The sequence below is a fragment of the Nannospalax galili genome, unplaced genomic scaffold (genome assembly GCF_000622305.1).
Source record: "Nannospalax galili isolate Female #2095 unplaced genomic scaffold, S.galili_v1.0 scaffold1007, whole genome shotgun sequence".
In the NCBI taxonomy this organism is placed as follows: domain Eukaryota; kingdom Metazoa; phylum Chordata; class Mammalia; order Rodentia; family Spalacidae; genus Nannospalax; species Nannospalax galili.
The window spans coordinates 1,110,695-1,129,179 of record NW_008355473.1 but is presented as its reverse complement, the minus strand read 5'-3'; the positions used below and the strand labels follow the sequence as shown (position 1 = coordinate 1,129,179).

The 18,485-nt window shown below is 40.4% G+C and overlaps 1 protein-coding gene across 1 annotated transcript in view; it reads right to left on the bottom strand.

Annotated features, from left to right (window-relative positions):
* Positions 1–276: 276 nt before the first annotated feature.
* Positions 277–18,485, bottom strand: part of LOC103749872 (carboxylesterase 1D-like) — a 28,828-nt gene continuing 10,619 nt past the window's right edge. Inside the window, 6 exon segments of the mRNA XM_029555906.1 lie at positions 277–460; positions 2,882–2,954; positions 3,970–4,101; positions 11,674–11,821; positions 13,072–13,158; positions 15,127–15,267. Coding sequence (XP_029411766.1) covers positions 277–460; positions 2,882–2,954; positions 3,970–4,101; positions 11,674–11,821; positions 13,072–13,158; positions 15,127–15,267 — 765 coding nt within the window.

The window sequence follows — 18,485 nt, the reverse complement described above, 5'->3', positions numbered from 1 at the left end:
GGACTTCATGTAAAATCCCCCAAGTGCAAAATGCCTCCAAAGGGATAACTAAAGATGGTAAAGAGGTAACCAAATTAATCCCTCTGATTTTATTCCCAAAGGAATGGTTTTGTTGATGTTGTGGAAAATTGAGCACAAGGACAAATATTCTCCCTGTGTTCATACAATACACCATGCAATTATATGACCACAACAATAAGATACTTATTTTGTAGTAACACTTGTGGAATACACCTTTCTTGTCTCCATGATCTCAAGTCTGGCTAAGTCTCCTGATCAGAGCTCCACATGTTCCCTCTGTGATGGCTTCTCTGCTGCCGCCTTGGCTCTCAGCTCAGTCCAGAAAGCCACTTCCTTGTCTTTCAGCCTCTGGGCTGCCTGGGTTGGGACTCCGATCTGCAGGTACCCTTCCTGCTGGTCGTACTGTGGCCAATGGGGAAGCCCTCCCCCATTGGGGTTCCTGTGAACAGAATGAAAAAAGAAGTTCAACAATGAAGCTCTGTGTGACCGCAGTGCTCTGAGATTTTCAAGGATGCCCTGGCTTATTTCTTCTGCAAAGCCTGCCACCTTCCACAGATGAGCAGGTCTCCATCTGGAAGAAGCTGTTCATTTTTCAGAAAATTCTTGCTATGGTTTGAATCTTAAATTCCCGCCCCCCCAAACTTCAGTACAGGGTAATGCTAAGCTAGGAGCTAGTGGAAACTTTAGGGGTGAAGCCTAGTTGGAAGAAGCAGGTCATTGGAGGCCTGCCTTGAATAGTGTTGGGAATCAACTCCTTTATCTTACTGCTTCCCAAACGCTGAGAGCTTAGGTGCTGTTTCCCACCATGAGCTCCCCACTGTGATGTTCTGTCTCATCACAAAATGAAATAAAAAGTCCAAGTGAAACTCAGAGCCAAAATAAAACTTACATCCTTTAAATGGATGGACTTCAGGTATTTTGTCCCAGTAGTTGAGGTTAACACACAAAATTGTCACAAGAAGTGGATAGTTCTGTGACTAACCTGATGATGTGCTTCAGAAGAGTTTTGGGTTGGTTTGTGAAGGAATTTGGAAATGTTTGGAGAGTGTGCTGTAGAAAACCCGTAATATAGTGAGTGTGGGATTCTGGTGGGTTCTAACAGGAAAGAAGGCAGTGAAGCCAAGTTTGTGACATTTCAGACTGGAATGAAGCCTCTGTGAGGAACTGGATTAGATGCCATGCCTTCTGTCTGCATTTTGTCTATATCTTGAAATTTTTTTTTAGTATGTTGAGTTCAGAGATGATAAATTGTTTATCCGGTAGAGTAAATTAAAAGGCAGCACAACATTCAGGCAATATTAATGACTTTTTTGTTGTTGTTTATTTCAATCTGATTTACAGTGAGAGTAAGAAGAAAAACCACAGCATCAAGATTTGAAAAACTTAGTTTTGTCAAAAAAAGAAAAAAGGAATTCTTCAAGTTTTATGCCAGAAAGTACAGTTGCTAAAGAGATGCATGCCACAAAAAGTGGCCTAGTATCCTGAGACTGATGAAAAAGGGCGTTACCTTGAGGATTTCTCAGGATCTTCAAAAAGCCCATCGCAGGCTTGAGGGCATAGCTTGTCTCAAAGACATTGCTTGAGATTATAGCTTTGTGATCTCTTCCCCCTCCAGGTGGCCTAACAGGTTGATTCTCTGGGATTTGTTTTCCTATGTTCAGATACTCACAGGCTACTAAAGCTGATGCGCCATGGAATGTAGCTATTATTCAAGCCACAGTTACATCTTGGCATCATCCATCTGGTTCTGGTTTTTTAGTAAGACTAAATGTAAGACTTACAAGATTATCAAAGCTTCTACCTAGATTTCAAACAAAAGTATATGGGATGGTATGTGGAAGGTTTGGTACCCCTGCTAGCGACCCTAAGAGCATGATGCACGAAGTTGTGAGAATGAAGCTAATGTAGCTGTGGAACCTGGAGAATCTGCCCAGGAAAGCCCTTAGGCATACGTAGAGCCAGCCCCAGAGAGGCCGCGGAGGCCGTAGGCAACAATTGTCTTATGGGAATGTCTTCCCAAGCTTTTTAGAGCCCATATCTGTCAACAGATTCCTGGATTGCTGGAATTGGAACTTTAGGATTTAATATGTTCCCGCCTGGATTTTGGACTTGCTCTGGTCCATTGTTTATTGGTACTTCTTGTTTCTCGTTATATAGGAATGTTTAGCCTTTTTCATTTTATCTTAAAAATGTGTTAATGTTTCTATGGAGACTCACAGCTAAGAGTTTGCCTGATATTGGGAACTCCTTGGACTTGGATTTCTAGACAATATTAGAAGTGTTGAAAAGTCAGGAGCTTCTGGCTGCGCTGTGTAGTGGACATGAGCTCCTGTGGGTCTTGAGCAGAAGGTTATGATTTAGAACTTAAATAGCACCCCCAAAATTCATATGTTGAAGCCTTTATCCCTATCTAATGATGCTATTGGGACATGGTGGGAAATTAATAAGGAGGGACTAGTTGGAAGAGGTTGATCATGGGGGATATGCTCCCAAGGAGTTTGTTGGGACCCTGGCCCTTTCCTCTACTTACTGATCACCAGGAAGGTGAGGGACATTGACGCACCACATACTCTCCACTGTGATAGTCTGTTTTGACACCAGACCAGAATAAATAGACCAAGGGACCAAATGCTGAAATTTCTGAATCTGTGATCTGAAATTCACATTCCTTCCTTTAAATTGAACTATTTCAGAAATTTCACCACACCCAAAAATACGATTAACTCAGTTCTAATTGTTAGTGTGTTGTATGCACAGGGACAGGAGGTTTATCACTCAGACATAAGAAACTGCTCCTTCCCACCAGGTGTAACCCACCACACCTCACCTCCAGGCCTGGCATCAGTGCCACCAGCCTTACCCGTTCCGAGCAAAGTTGGCCCAGAATTTCATCATCATCTTGCTGAGGTTGACTTCCTCTCCTGAGGCCCCATCTGTGAAGAAAAAGGAATAAAGTTTACCTACTGAAGATTTAGTTAACAAGCTGTAACTGAAGAACTTGAGAGCATTTTAGAAATGCACAGTAAGTCTATGATCATAGTACCTTGAATGCAACCAATCCGATCTGATCTTTAGATTATAAGTGAGATCAGGCCTGGTTAGAACTTGGATGGGAGCCACGGAGAATCTGCACTTATGACATACATGCTCAGTCAAAACTCTGCCTTTTAAGATCCTGGTGAGTATGGCCACAATTTAAAGTGAAGAGTAATTTTACATAAGCTCTCTGCCTTAGGCTCCTCTGTTTACCTATCTGATCTTTCTCCCTTGGGGTCCAACGGCAACAATACTCAGATTTCTATTTTAGTAAAGTTGCTGGGTCTTAGGTATATTCTCAAATTCCTACACATGCAACTCTTCATATAATCTGAAAATTATGAGAACTACAAAGATCTATGCAGTCACCCAGCAGAGGGATGCCCAGAGACACTGGTGTCTCATAAAAGACATGAGGTAGGGTGCAAGTTGTATTTAACTCTTGAAAACTAAGATATCAAACACTGTGTGAACGATTGCTTAAATATCATATTATTAAATGTATTTAAATATATGATATATATATATATATAAGATATAGTGATATAAAAATAGACAGAAACATGGTTGACTCTGTTCAAGGTTAGCAAAAGTTCTAACCTTCCCTTCATGTTCCAACATCATTTAATGGAAGGAAAATAAAGCAGTGACATTCTTGCCTTAAAGCAGGTTTCTGCAGGTGACCTACTACCTCTCTTACTAGTGTCAGGATTCTGAGAATGACTATGACTGGGGAAACTCTCCATGTATGTGGAAGCATGAGAAAGGTTGAGTATTGCCTGGTGTGACTGAACCCTGTTATACAGTATCAGGAAAGTAAATTTAGGGGAACAGGAGAAACTTGTTCATGATCATCAAGACCCAAACCCAGGCCTCTTAACTTGGAGATCCTATCCAGCAAAGAACAATTACCTTTTAAAAATGGGGCCCCGAATACTGAGAAATGCTCATCACTGTGGTCTCCTTTCACCATCTTGGGTCTCATGTCTGATACGAAGCTTGGGCAATAATGAAACTCATACATATAGGTGGGGTCTCCAGCACCTGAGAAGACATTGATTCAGGTACCGTTCACATTACTCACTACTGGATGGTATCAAGACCAGAGGCCCAACAATTCAAACCACTCTTTACCTATAGAGGAATAAACCATTTCAGACTTGCTTAGGGCTGCACAACTGGTGGAAGTAGAACTGGGAGTTGAACCAGGTGTTTACTCTATGAAATAGGAATGGCTGCAGGAAATACATGTGACGTGTGTTGATGATGATGCACGTTGCTCATGGCTTCCAAGATCAACAGCCTAACAGGAGTCCTCCATTCAGCCTCCCTTTGCGCATTCCCAGTGTTTTTCAGCTCTTCAGAGCAGAGTGAAGCAAATCTAAGCTGCTTCTCTGAAAATGACGATACTTGATTAAAAAATCTGTAGAGGTAGGATAATCTATCCTATGTGTCTAATAGCACAAGAAAAACGAAGTTCACATTTCACGTTCAGCTCTGTGCGTGACCCAATTATAAGGCCTTAAGGCGATAAGGCAGTGGTAAAACAGAGGCGCCAAGCCAAGGTGAACTTGCTTCTCCTCCAACCTCTCTCCTGCTCTCCTCTGCCTTCCACCCTCACCACCAAGGGGGTCCTGAATAAGGGCCAAGAGGCCACTTTTCCTGCTGATGGGATCAATGGAGCCACCAGTACCGTTGTTTATGTGATAACCTGTGAAGTCCCACTTTGGGAGCCTCAGAACTGGGCAGTGGTCATAGTATGGCATAGATGCCCTCAGTGGAGTGACTTGAAGGAGGGAAGGAGGCTGGGAGTCAGTAGGATTGTGTGCTCATGTGCTGAACTGCCAGCTAGAGCCTTGTACTCAGGAAAGGCGCCTTTCAGAGATGAGGGGAAAATGACAGCTTTCTCAGACACACAGAAGCTCATGGAATTTTCTGCCTCCCCACCTGTCTTACAAGAATTTTTAAGGAGGATTCCTTATGGAAACTTAAAGACAGCAACGATTAACATGAAACAAAGGAAAACATGGAAGTAGATGGTATAAAATGAGCCACGTGCAGGACATGCCAGGACTGTAATGATGATAAGGACACAGTTTTATCCTACATAGTGCAAGGGGCCAATAGAAAATTACTGCTGAGCAGGACTTGGTCCCAGCACTTGGGAGGCAGATCTCTGTGAGATTGAGACCAGCTTGGTCTACATAACGAGTGCCATGCCAGTAGGGGCTAGCAGGGAGACCCTGTCTTGAAAGGAATTCACCCAAAAAAGAGCAAAAGAGGAGAAAATTACTGGTAATAATTATAGTTGAAACCAATCTACTAGTCTTAAAATAAGTTACTGTTTGAAATGATGTAAATTCTGACATCAAGGACATAAATTGTGTGTGTTTTGAAGGGCAAAGGTGTAGAACTCTTGTTAAAATTATTATTTATTTTTATTTTACATGTACAAGTGTTTTCTCTGTATGTTTGTAAGTGCCCCACATGTATGCAGTTCCTGCAGAGGCCAGAAGAGGGCATCATATGCCCTAGAGCTGCAGTTACAGATGGTTCAGATGGTTGTTAGATGCCTTGTCAGTGCTGGGAGGTGAACCCTGGTCCTCTGAAAGAGCAGCAAACTCCCTTAACAATCTCTCTAGCCTTCATAGGTGTAGAGTTCTCATCTAGAATTGAAGCTAAACTGTTATTGGTTTAATATAGACTGTTAGAAGCATGAAGCTATATGTAAGACTTACATAGATACAAAGCAAAAATCCTTTTTAGAACCACAGTCTGAAAATAGAAAACACTCAAGGCATATCTTGCAGAACATCAGAAAACCACAAAAGAAGGCACCAAGAAAGGAGCAAAGAATCACACAACCAGAAGATAACTTAAAAAATCGCATTAATAAGTCCTTGCCAACCAAAAATTATTTTCAATATAAATCCTGAAATAAAAGACAGACCAAATGAATTTTTAAACAAAGTCAGCATGTGTTACCACACACACACACACACACACACACACACACACACACAAATTATGATTAAAGACATAAATAGATTAGAAGTGAAAAGCTGGAAATAGATATTATATACAATGGGAAACAAAAAGGAGGAGTGGCAGCTAGAGTTATATCAGACAATAGAGTTTAAGTAAAAAAAATGTGTGAATAACTGGACTTCCTGCATCATGCCTATATTCCCAGCCCTTGGGAGGCTGAGGCAGAAGGATCACTGTGAATTTGAATCTAGCTTGGAATATATTGTAAGTTCTAGACAAGGCTGGACTATAAAGTGAGATCTTATTTAAAAGAAAAAATGGTGATAAAAGATAAATGCATAGCATTGGTGACAAGGTCAAATCATCCACAGCATATGACAGTGGTAAACACAGACCCTGCACCAGAGCTCCTAGATATATACAAGGAATAGTAGAGGCTCTGAAGGGAGAGATAGCTTACAGCACCATGGCAGGAAGGGGTCTGCAGTACCCACATGTCCAACAATGAACAGATCATCCAGACAGAATTCATAAGCAAATATCAGATCTGAATACCATACTGGACCAAATAGACTTAACAGAAATATATAGAATATTCTGCCTTATGCAAACACCCACAGAACATTCTCCAGAGAATATCACGCCTGTGACACCACAAAACAAACAACAAAACACTTATTTAAGAAGACTGAAACTGTACCAGGTATGGACTCTGACAACACTGGAAAGAAACCAAAAGTCAACTAAAAGTGGAATTTTGCAAAATTCACCAATTCATGGAAGTTAAAAAATGCTTGTAGACAACCAATATGCCAATTAATAAATTAAAATAGAAATTTAATGAAATGTTGAACCAAATGAGAATAAAATACAATTCCCTCTAAGATTCCGGGAATATTACAGAAAAGGAGCCAGAAAGAATCTGATACTGAAGACAGGGAGAAAGGCTGCCAAATCCTGTCTTCTGGGCACGACACAGCCATCACACGTATGACCTCAGCAGCTGCACTTGTCTGCACTGGACCTTCACAGAATTGACCCTGTCAATGGACCGATGACCCTGTCTGATGGATTCTGAAGTAGGGTGAGGCATATCTTCTGATGTGTACCCACAGGTAAGCCCACCAGGTTTCACTGGACAGTTCCATACCTGCGGTCACACGGATGGCCCTGGTTAAACGTAGGAGCCCAGGAGCTGGTGTGGGCTGTGAGCTGGAGCTGGTTCTTGATCCCACTGTTTCAGTTTCTTCATCACTCTTACCTCACTTAGCTGATTAATCATCATTTCCACTAATTCCCCTGAGCAAACTTCTCTGAGCACTTTATTAACGTGTCTAACTCCGTGTTAGCACTTTATCTTCAATTTGGATTTCTCATTTTTTTCTGAAGTTTTATTTCTCTCATTGCTTCACCAACTTTATTCTGAACTACTTCTAGTCACCATGATCTTTACCTTAGGTACTAGCAATCTTTTTTATATAACAAAAGATGTAAAGAAATATACTACAACAGACTAAGGTTCAGATTACTTAAGAAAAAATATTCGCAAAAGGATATATGCATATTTGAAGAGAGAAATGGGTCTATAAAATGTTATAGTAATATTTTTTGATGTAAGGAGTGCCCTATATTTATTGTTCAAGAACATTTCTTTTACTAGATTGCCTTTGAAACATTTTGCATTACCAGTTGTGTTTTTGTTAATTGAGAAACTTTTTCTTAGTTGCTGTTGGATGGGCATGTCCTCCGAATGATCAGAAACAGATGGATGATGTCTTCTCCAGTATCCCCCTCTCCCACTTAGGTCTAATAGTTTGCTCTGTAGGAAGAGAGGGAGACAGTTATCCCTCCCACCCAGTCAAATCAGCCTTAACTGCATGAAAGGGAGGGACTTAAGCAAGAGGGGAGGAGGGGCCTTTGCCATCTTGGTGGGGGTGGGGATGGGGGCAGCAGCCAGATCTAGAAGACTCAGCAGAGACATAGGGAAAAAAGCCCATGGGTATCTATACCTTTGTAAGTACCTCACACCATGATATGCTCTATTAGCAAGCCCAAATACATATCTTTATTCTCTAAAATGTAGTTTGGAGAAACAGTGTGTCCGTTGATATGGGACTATGGGAGAAGAAAGCCTAGAACTCACGGGCTTCCCAGAAGTAAATTCGATTTACAGTTGCTGCAGACTTTCATTCATAGAAGAAAAGAGTATACTTTCACCCAAATCTGCAAGAATTCAATGCTAAAATAAAAATAGCATTATAGTTTTCAAAAAGTTCCAAACAACCTAAGATCAAGGAATTAGAAAAATAACAAAGTGCAAAGTTGGAAGAATGAAATTAGTAGTTTGAGAGTTTTTTAAAAATTTAAAAGATGAACAAAACCAAGAGTTTTTTAAAGACTAAATTGATAAACCTAGACTAACCAAAAAATAAGAAAGAAGACTGAAATCAATCCAAAGACTCACATGAAAAGGAGACCCTCCTACTGACACCACAGAAATTAAACATAACATAAGAGACCACCTCAAACAAGTATATGCATAAGAACTGAATAACATAGATGACACTGAGACAGGTAAGGGGGCTCACCTCTCCCTGGCTGACTGGGCAAGTGTTAAACAATTAAAACTCTTAAAATCACCATCCCTGTTAACATAAGTTCTTTGAGTTATTGTAAGCACTCCTTCTGATGTTAATTTTCCTGTAAATAAGCAAAGATGAGCTGTTGGACTCTCCCTTGCTATCCTGGCTGCCTTGAGCTGGAAGCATGTCAGCCAGCCAGCTGCACCATCCTTATGCCAACTCTAGACACCTTGAACACTACTGATTCCTTGAGAGACCTACACAATGATGGCAGGTGCGGTACAAACAATAAGTATAATAAATAATAAATTTAATCAGGGTGGTGCTGTACCCGAATGGTGAAAACCATGCCTCACAGATCAAGGAAATTAAACACTCAAAACTAAATGGAAGGAGATCTCTCAACATGGAGTAGAGATTAATTTTAAAATGTTCATAGTGCTCACAATAATCTGCTGGCTTAATTAAATTCCTGTTCAATTTCCGTTGTCATTTTTCTTCATAGAAATAGAAAAAAATGTGCCTAAAAATGTAGTCATCAAGACAATCATGAGTAATAAGAAAAAGCAGGAGATGCCAAACTCCCTGATTTCAAACTACATTATACAACTATAGTTACTTGAACAAGGTAGTATTTGCTTTATTTATGTGTATATATATTGAACAGTGGGGCATAATAAAGCCTAGAAATAAGCAGAGGCACATACTGACTGATATTTGACAAAGGTGCCAAGAATACACAGTAAGATCAAGTAGTCTCTCAACAACAAATGTTGAGAAAACTAGGTTTCCATATGTATGAAAATGAAACTTGACCTCTCATATATTAATAATCAACTAAAATGGAGTGAAGACAAATATACTATCAGAAACCCCCAAACTACTAGAAGAAATTAAAGGAAAACTACATAGTTTTAGCTCAGACAAATCAATTGCTTGATTTAACTTCAACACAGTAAGCCACATAGATAAAACAGATGACTCCAAACAAAAGGATTCTTCACCGCAAGGAAAATTATTAGCAAAGAAAACATGGCAGGAGAAATATTCATAGTAGTTATATGTAGCAAATGCCAACTCAAAAAATATGTAAGGGACTCAAACAACTCAGTAGAAAAAAATAAGTAAAAAGTAAGAAATAGAAAATTGTTCAGAGGCTTGAAAAATACCTTTCAAAAGAAGAAAAACAGGAAGAAAGATTCATGAAAAACACTTAATGTCGATAATCATTGGCAATATGCAAATAAAAACACAATGAGCTATTATCTCACTTGTCCAAATGCTTTTATCAAAAATTGAAAAACTGAAAATCTTGGTAAAGATATTTTAAAAAGGGAATCCTTTTACAATGTTGGTGTGTGTTCTAGATTGCTTTCAATTGCATTGCTGTGACAAAACACTCTGACCAATACCAACTTGAGGAGGAAAGTGCTTATTTGGCTTGCATCTCCTGGGTCACAGCTCATCACTGAGGAAACCCACTGGTAGGAACTCAGGGCAGGAACCTGGAGGCAGGAGCTGAAGCACAGGCCATGGAGTAAGTGTTTATTGGCTTGCTCATGCTCAGCCTTTCTTATACAATATGGGGCCACCTGCCAAGGGGTGGCATCACTCACAGTGGGATGGGCCCACAGACAGGACCACAGGCCAGTTCAATGGAGGCAATTCACCAATTGAGGCTCCCTCTCCTCAGGTGTGTCAAGTTGACAATCAAAGCTATCTAGAACAATATGAACGTAGAACAATGTGGGGCTCCTTACCAAACTGATAGAGCCACAATATGATTCAGCAATATTACTAATGGGGATTTATTTTAAATATTTGAAAACAATTTGATGAAGAGATGTCACCACCCCTTTGTTCGTTGGCATTACTCACAATCATCAAGCTATGGAATCACCCTGTGTGTATCAACACAGGAAAGGTTAAGGAAACTTGGATGTATAGACAATGGGTTCTATTTAGTTTTAAGAACAAAATGCTCTTTGTGACATGGGGGAAACAGAGAACATCATGCTAAGTTAAATAAGTCAAGCATAGAAAGACAAATGGCACAGGATAGTTCAAATATGTGGAATCTAAAACAAGTTAAATCATAAACATACAGAAAAAAATTGATACTGGCTAGAAAGCTAGTAAATCGCACCCTTGAGTGTGTCTATGAGGGTGTTTCCAGAGACAATTGGATCATCAGGATTTTGACCTAAGAAGAGTTTAATTCACCATGAAAAGTGCAGCCTGTTTGGAGGAAATACATCACTGGGACCACGTTCACATCGTACCCTAGACCCTTTCTATTGCTGCTCCACATGGCTTCATTGCTTCTTTATCCACATGATGTGAGGTCTTCCATCACATTCTCCCAACATCACAGACTGGAACTCTGAGACTCTGAGATGAAATAGATCTTTTCTACCTTACATTGCTTATGTGAGGCTTTCTGTCACAGCAATGATAAACATGATTATCATAGCTCTTTATGAGTATTCCATGGCCCTGAAACAGACCAGCCTAAGTCTTCATGCAGCATCAATTACTCTCATCCAGACATTTTACTCTTACTATTTATTGTTCACTAGAACCAACTCTGCTCATGCTTTCAAGAACTGAAAGGGCTATAAAGCTAACTACCTCTAGTAGAAACCTTTAGCCAATGAGATGTGGCCACCGGTAAGGATACAGTTCCCTGACAGCTCAGATAGGAAAACCTGAAGATGTTTCCTCCACTTGCTCCCCCAGAGCTCTCCAGCTGCAGCTGTCTAAAGTAGACACATACTGGGTTGTTGTCAAGACTGGCTTCCATCTCCATCTTTTCCCTGTGTCACTTCTTCATCTCTCTGTAGAGTTTTCTGGGGTCATCTCATAACTTAAATTGCATGTGAACCCTTTTCTCACAGACTATTACTTGGAGAAGCAGAACAAGACATTACAGACCATATGGATTCAGGTTTTGAAACTTGACCCTCAGCAGATTTCATGTCTGTCTAATCTGATAAGTGGCAGAGTCAGAGACCCAGCTGGTCTCCATCCGAAACCTGAGACTCACCTCTGTGGGCACGGGACACAATCACAGATGGAACTCCAAACATCACATCTCCCATCAAATCCAGCAGCAGGTATTTCTTTTTATCAAGATCATCTGTCCCTCTTAAATACTTCTCAATAGCCACTGGAATCAGGGTCTCAGTGATGTTCTGAAATAGATCAAAGAGTGACCACTCTACCTGATGAACAATGGCGTGCACTCCAGGCAGTTAAGATGGCTTCCTGGAGCATGAGCTACTTGAGTATTATACCAGTCACTCCTGGTGTTAGCCACAGGGAGCCAAAATAAACTCTAAGATTCATTTGCCTTTAAATGATTTTAAGTCATTAACATTGGAGCTTAGGCATCTTAGTAACATTATTGTCCCACTGATTTTGATGAAAAAAAATCCCCTTTAACTGACTACCTAATGGTTTAAATCTATTCCCAAATAGATGCTGTCTTTTTTTTTTTTTACAAGTTTCTGCTGGTCCTGTGGGGAAAAGATAAGTTTTTCTATCTTCCCCTGTTCTCTGTGGAAAACACCAGACACTTTTGTATACTAATAATTAACTTTAAAATAAATTATTCTGAAATAAATCAAAGAAGAAGAAAGAGTACTTGAAGTTATCAGAAAAAAAGTGATGGGGAGATACAGGAGGAGTTGGAGGGGAGGGAGTGGGCATGGATTTGATCAAAACACCTTATATGCATGTATGAAATTCTCAATATGTTCCAAAGGCCAAAAATGTCAAAAGTATTTGGGAACTTGTATCTGATCCTTAAAAGATTTTAGGGTCACCTCTTCGGGGGAAGGGGGGATGTTGGAGGGGAGGGAGTGGGCATGGATTTGATCAAAACACCTTATATACATGTATGGAATTTTCAATAAAGTTTTTGTAAAAATAAAGAAAGAAAGAAAGAAAGAAAGAAAAATAAATTATTCTAGGTAAGTGAAATGAAAAAGAAATGAGTCATAAGATTCTCTAGTCAGTGATTTTCTTTAGATCTATGGAGTCCAGCATATGCAGTGACTTACAACCCATGTGTCAGAAGAGAGAGCACCCCAAATTAGCAACTACCATGGTGCATGCCTATCAGATATGCCTCTATATAAATATCTACATTAGTCTAATCCCTCCAACTCTTCATTGCTGGTCTGCATTGTTGATAGCCTCCATCTTTGATTTGCTATCTTTCTAGATAAAACTGTTTTCCAACAACTTTCCCTGGATTCACTTGGATTTTGGAGAGACAAGTGACAAAGGAGTTTCTTACAAGAATAGCAAAGATGGAAAGAACAAAACCGGGGTCTGATTCCCCAGACCTAAGCACTTCTTCAACCACTGAATTGGTCTGTATTTTTAGGGAAAGCATCACATTTCTTTGTTTCTCAACCAATTCCCATAATTCCTAAACTCTTATGAGAATGGGGTACGACTGCCACAGGAGGGTTGCAGCCATCTTCTGATCCAGTTTGCCTTCCAAGAGTGGAAAGCCTATCATCTGTTAAAGAAATAGTCAAACACTCATGAATCATGAGGAAATAATATAAGAACCAAATGGCCAAACAACCAAATCATTGTGTAAGGAAGCTTCATTACTGAGCTTTGATAAATATGAGATGTTGTGTCTGAAGAGATAATCAATGAAACAAATGGGATTATATCCAGAAACTTGGGCATGTGAGAAAATACTTAAATATATAATATATATTTTATATGCCATATACTGTATGTACAATGTACTTATATATATATATAACATATGTACTTATATATATATATAACATATGTACTTATATATATATATAACAAAATAAATTATATAATATATACCACATGCATACCATTATATTATATTGCATACAATGCATACACACAGCAGTCCTCCAGATAGTGAAGAAACATTCAGGCCAGAATAGTACAGACTGAGAACACAGAAAATGCTTGCTATCCCTCACAGTCTTGTGAATAAGGAAGCCAAAATTCAACCACAATGGCTGGTTTTGGTGACCTCTTAAGTTCTTCTGCAAAAAAAAAAAAAAAAAACCCCACTGCATAACTATCCATATGTCCAGATCCTATCTCAACCTCTGGACTCAGCTCTGAACTGCCTCCAGCACAGCTTCTCACACTATAAATCCATGTCCTACCATGACCCCAGTGTCCCTTTGATGTTTGCATGGGAAATTTCAGTACATTCAAGTGAAATTCTGTTCTCCAGCCTACACACAGTGATGGGAAGACTGGCCCCTGAGCCCTCTCTTAGAACACTAACTTTAGAACATTTTGCAATTAGCAATCCTTTCTCTGCCTTTGAAATAAAAATTTCCCACCAAAATTAAGTTCTCAAGGACTTGAGAGAAAATCTTCTTGCTACATTATGAACACATTGGATATATAAACATTCCAGGAAATAACTCTTGATCTCATTTCCAGTCCCTGGAGTGTGTGTGTGTGTGTGTGTGTGTGTGTGTGTGTGTTACTATTTTTATTTTATGTATATGAGTGTATTGCCTGCATAAATGTAAATGCACTCATGTTATGCAGTGGAAGTCAGAAGAGAGCATTGAATTCCCCTGGAACTGGAGTTATGAACTGCTGCTAGCCACCATTTGGGTGCTGGTAATTGAACCTGGGTCCTCTGCTAAAGCAGCCACTGCTCTTAACTGCTGAGCCATCTCTCTAGCCCCCAAAGTCATAACTTTGATAAGGGCCTTACTTCAACTTACAGCTTTGCTTCTGGTCATGATGAGAGAGAAATCTATTCCTCTTGCTGATGGATATGAGTTAAGTTTACTAACCCCATGACATGGACTTAATGCTCCCATTATAGTGTGCCTCTTAGAGTTCACCTCAGCCTTGAAACCTTCACAGCTATTCCTGTCAAGAATCTAACCTCAGGTCATGCTTTCCCTTTTCCCTACTGCAGCCATGTTACAAAATAAGATGTCCCTTATTGGTTTAATCAGTGTCTGTATTTATCTTTGACAAATTAAAATTCCTTCTTACCTTTTAAAAGCCAATGTTAATGTAATCAGAAGTGATTTTTTTCTGAATCTTTGTAACGAGGCATCTGAGAACGACTGCAGAGATCTATGGGGCCTCTGAGTTCAAGTCCAAGGTAGAAACTGTTCTATCACAGCCTGACTCTCCTAAGCTCCAGCCCTTTCCCTTTCTAGATGTTCTTGGATGCTCTGTTTGTACAATTATTGTTTGTACAAGGTCTCCCCAGCCCAGGAATTTCAGGATTCTTTGAGAAAAGATGATTTGGGGGAGAGGGGTTCTCAGGGCTATTTCCAGAGGACAGTTGGACAGTTCTGCAGAATATTTCCAAGGAACCACCCACTGAAGACAATGGGACAGCTATGGAATCAGAGGAGGCTGGCCGTAGGAGGAAACCATGGCAGTGAAGGTGGGATTGTGATGGTTGAGGCTATGTACATCTGAGTAAGAGATCATACGTTCTCACCATTGGCATGCTCCAGCCAAGCTCCTACTTGTTGGTCCCCACTATGTATGGGACAGTGTGGAAATTCTTCTCAGCCAGAATTTCTTCTGGTGACTTTGGCAGCAGCACTCCATCAATCACAGCGGGCAAGAAAGGATAGCTCTGAGGAAAAGAGAAATGTAATGCCTGTGAGTACCCTACCCAGGTAACATCAGTGTCTACTTATTCTGTCTGGGGGCTGAGCCACCACTTAGACTTCAGTGGCTATGGCCACAGAAACTCAAGGTCCCAATGGGAGCTAAGTCTATGAGTCATCAAGGGCAAAAGTGTGATTAAAAAGAGAGAAATGGTAAGATGATACTGGTAGGAAATGGATGTGGGAACTTTCCCAAAGTCAAGTTTCTACCACAATGATGTACATATCTCAATTTGTAGTTTGAGTTGCAAAGTTGCAGCAAATCCTGAATTAACAAATATTGAGTCATTGTCCAAAAGTAATTCTAGAGTTAGGTCTTGGGGTCTTTTCATCCTTTTTTTGTTTGATGTGCCTATTTATGTTAAAAAACATATAATACAATTTTCTTCCAAAATATTATTTACATAGAGAATTTATTTATAACAAAACACTAGCTGGGAAGGATGTAGTATTTTTTTTACTCCAAGTAATACAATTGTAAATTTATTTGGCTTTTGCCTCATCACTGTGCTGTCCACTGTTTTTAAAACTGTGTTATAGGACTGGACAGATGGCTCAGTAGTTAAGATCACTGGCTGCTCTTGCAGAGGACCCAGGTTCAATTCCCAGCACCCACATGGTGGCTAACAACCATCTGTAATTCCAGTTACAGGGAAATCCAATGCCTTCTTCTGACCTTTGGGGGCACTGCATGACACGGGTGCACTTACATACATGCAGGCAATATATTCATACACACAACAAAGATAAAGATAAAATATTTTTTAAAACTTTGTTATCTCATGAGCCCAACAATTTAGCTCACTCCCATCCTTCCCACCTTAGTCATATGCTATAGGTACCACATGACCACTCTGTAGGATGGCCTCACCCTCAGCTCAGCAAATCTCCTCTCTTTTAGACATACTGTATTCTTGACTCGTCAACACCGACTTCATGATCAAGAGCATCGTAACTGAAGCCTGAAGGATGCTCATCTGCTCCAGGGATCTTCTCTGTAGGGCCTCTAATAGCATTCTGTGCTTGGGGACACTACAAAACTACTTATCATCATGCCTGAGAGCACTTTAAACAGGGGAATTATTTAAAACAGGAAAACAGCTAGAGGTTCATCAATGGATAACTGGATAATGAAAACATGGTATGCATCCACAATAGAATTTTATTCAGCTGTAAAGAAAAATAAAATGAAATTTTCAGGGAAAAAATTATTGGAGCTAGGAAATAGAATTTTAAGCATGGTAACCCAGACTCAGAAAGACAAAAATTGTGTATTTTTATCATATGCAAATTCTAGATTATGATGTTTATGTGTTTAAGGGGGTGAATGTGGATATGAAACTAGGGCACCACTAGGGGGAAAGGATGCATTAAGGAGGTGGATGGGGAGAGCAATGAGACACATGACGCGATAGGAAAGCACATGCTGGCTGATGAGGAAGGGGTGGAAAAGAATCAACAGAAGTGTTCTGAAAATGACATAATGAAGCCTAATGTATAGGTTATTTAAAATAGTTTTAAAACAAGCAAATAATTGTTTTTAAAAAGGTGACACCAAACACAGCACAATGAGCACGAAAGGAAACAATGAGAGAGAGTGCTTCTTTATAGATCTCAGATGGGACCTGGGCATTACACACATTGTAGACCCTGAAGTATCCTAAGTATTGATCTGAGGCATGTTTTGTAAGACCTACTTCTTGGAAGCAAGGGGATTTGTCTTATAGTCAAGGTCAGGTTTTTACAAAGGAAGGTAACATGTTCTCCCTTGTTTTTGAGGTTGTGTCTAATGATACCAGGGGACATGGAGTGAAATGGGATAGTACAGGCGGAGAATGCTAAAAGCAATGAAGACAGAGAGCGTCCAGGTGGAGCTGCCTGCTAGAGGAGGTCCCCCACATTAGCATCTCTGAGACCTGAGACTTGACAATGTTCCTCTGGGGTGCTGGTGGCTGCACTGTGGTGTTGTGTGTATTGCTGTGATGCTGTGCATTGGCTGCTTGGGTCATAGGGTCAGGTTCATCCTTCATTCAGTTCTTTTCCCCACATCCATAGCAAGTCCTACTCAGATATTCCTTCAAAGTGCACAGACTCCAGCAATGTCTGGCCATCTCATTGTCCATGCCCTGGTATATCACACCAGAATTCTTTGCCTGTGTTACTGTTTCACAAAGGACTCTCAGATGGTCTGGACCTCTCCCCTGACCTTTTCCTATAACCTATCGATGCATTGTAATCCAAGAGACGTGCAAATTCACCACATCACCGCTCTGCTTAAAGTCCTCTAAACACCTCCCTTCTCATGCCAAATCACAAGCCAAGTGACCAACCCCACTTCCTACACCCTCTACCTCCTTTCACTCCAAACACAGTGGCTTCCTTCAGCACTGTTTTGCAACTACAATTCTCTCTTCCTGGAGAACTGCCTCCTCTAGGTTTCCTGACATATGGCAGACATCGCTCCTTCAGAGCGTGACTCAGATGCCACCAACTCTTCAAGTATAGCCTGACTCTGTTCTTCAAATAAACCACTATCTATCCGTCTCATCTCCCCTGTATTTTGCCTTGACTCTGACCATCAGTTTAATAATTTATTTTCCTACTGCAACCCCCGACTATAATAGAAGTTTCTAAGAAAGTAGATCATATGTTTCATTGTCATGTCCTAGCTCCTAAGTTCCATCCTGCCACTGAATAACTGTTTCTTAAAACTTTTCTGATTAATCTCAGAAATAGAAATAATCTCATTTCATTCTCATAGAACTTTTGAGGGAAGTGCTGGGATCTCAGGGAGGGAGTAGGCAGGCGATGGGACTATAGATGTTGCATAGCTAATGTCTCTGGATCCTGGCCAGTGCTGAAGGCTGGGGGACATGAGGAAGATAAGAGAGGACACTTTGGAGTTTCCTGGACACTGGAAGCAGGGTGGTATCTGTAACACTGAGATCTCAGGCTCCTCCCTCACACTGCATCAGCCCTGGATCCTTTCAAGAAACCTGTGTTCCACAGTGAGGGCTCTCCAACACCTCCTCATCATCTTAGTCTCCTGGGCATAGAAGGGTCTAGTGAATCCCCTTCCCACAGAGTCATGTTAGGAACCATGAAATGTCCGTTAAAGCGGGATATGTGAACCCAGGAGACATGTATTTTCTGACTGAGAGCACTGAATCAAGCCAGGCCATCC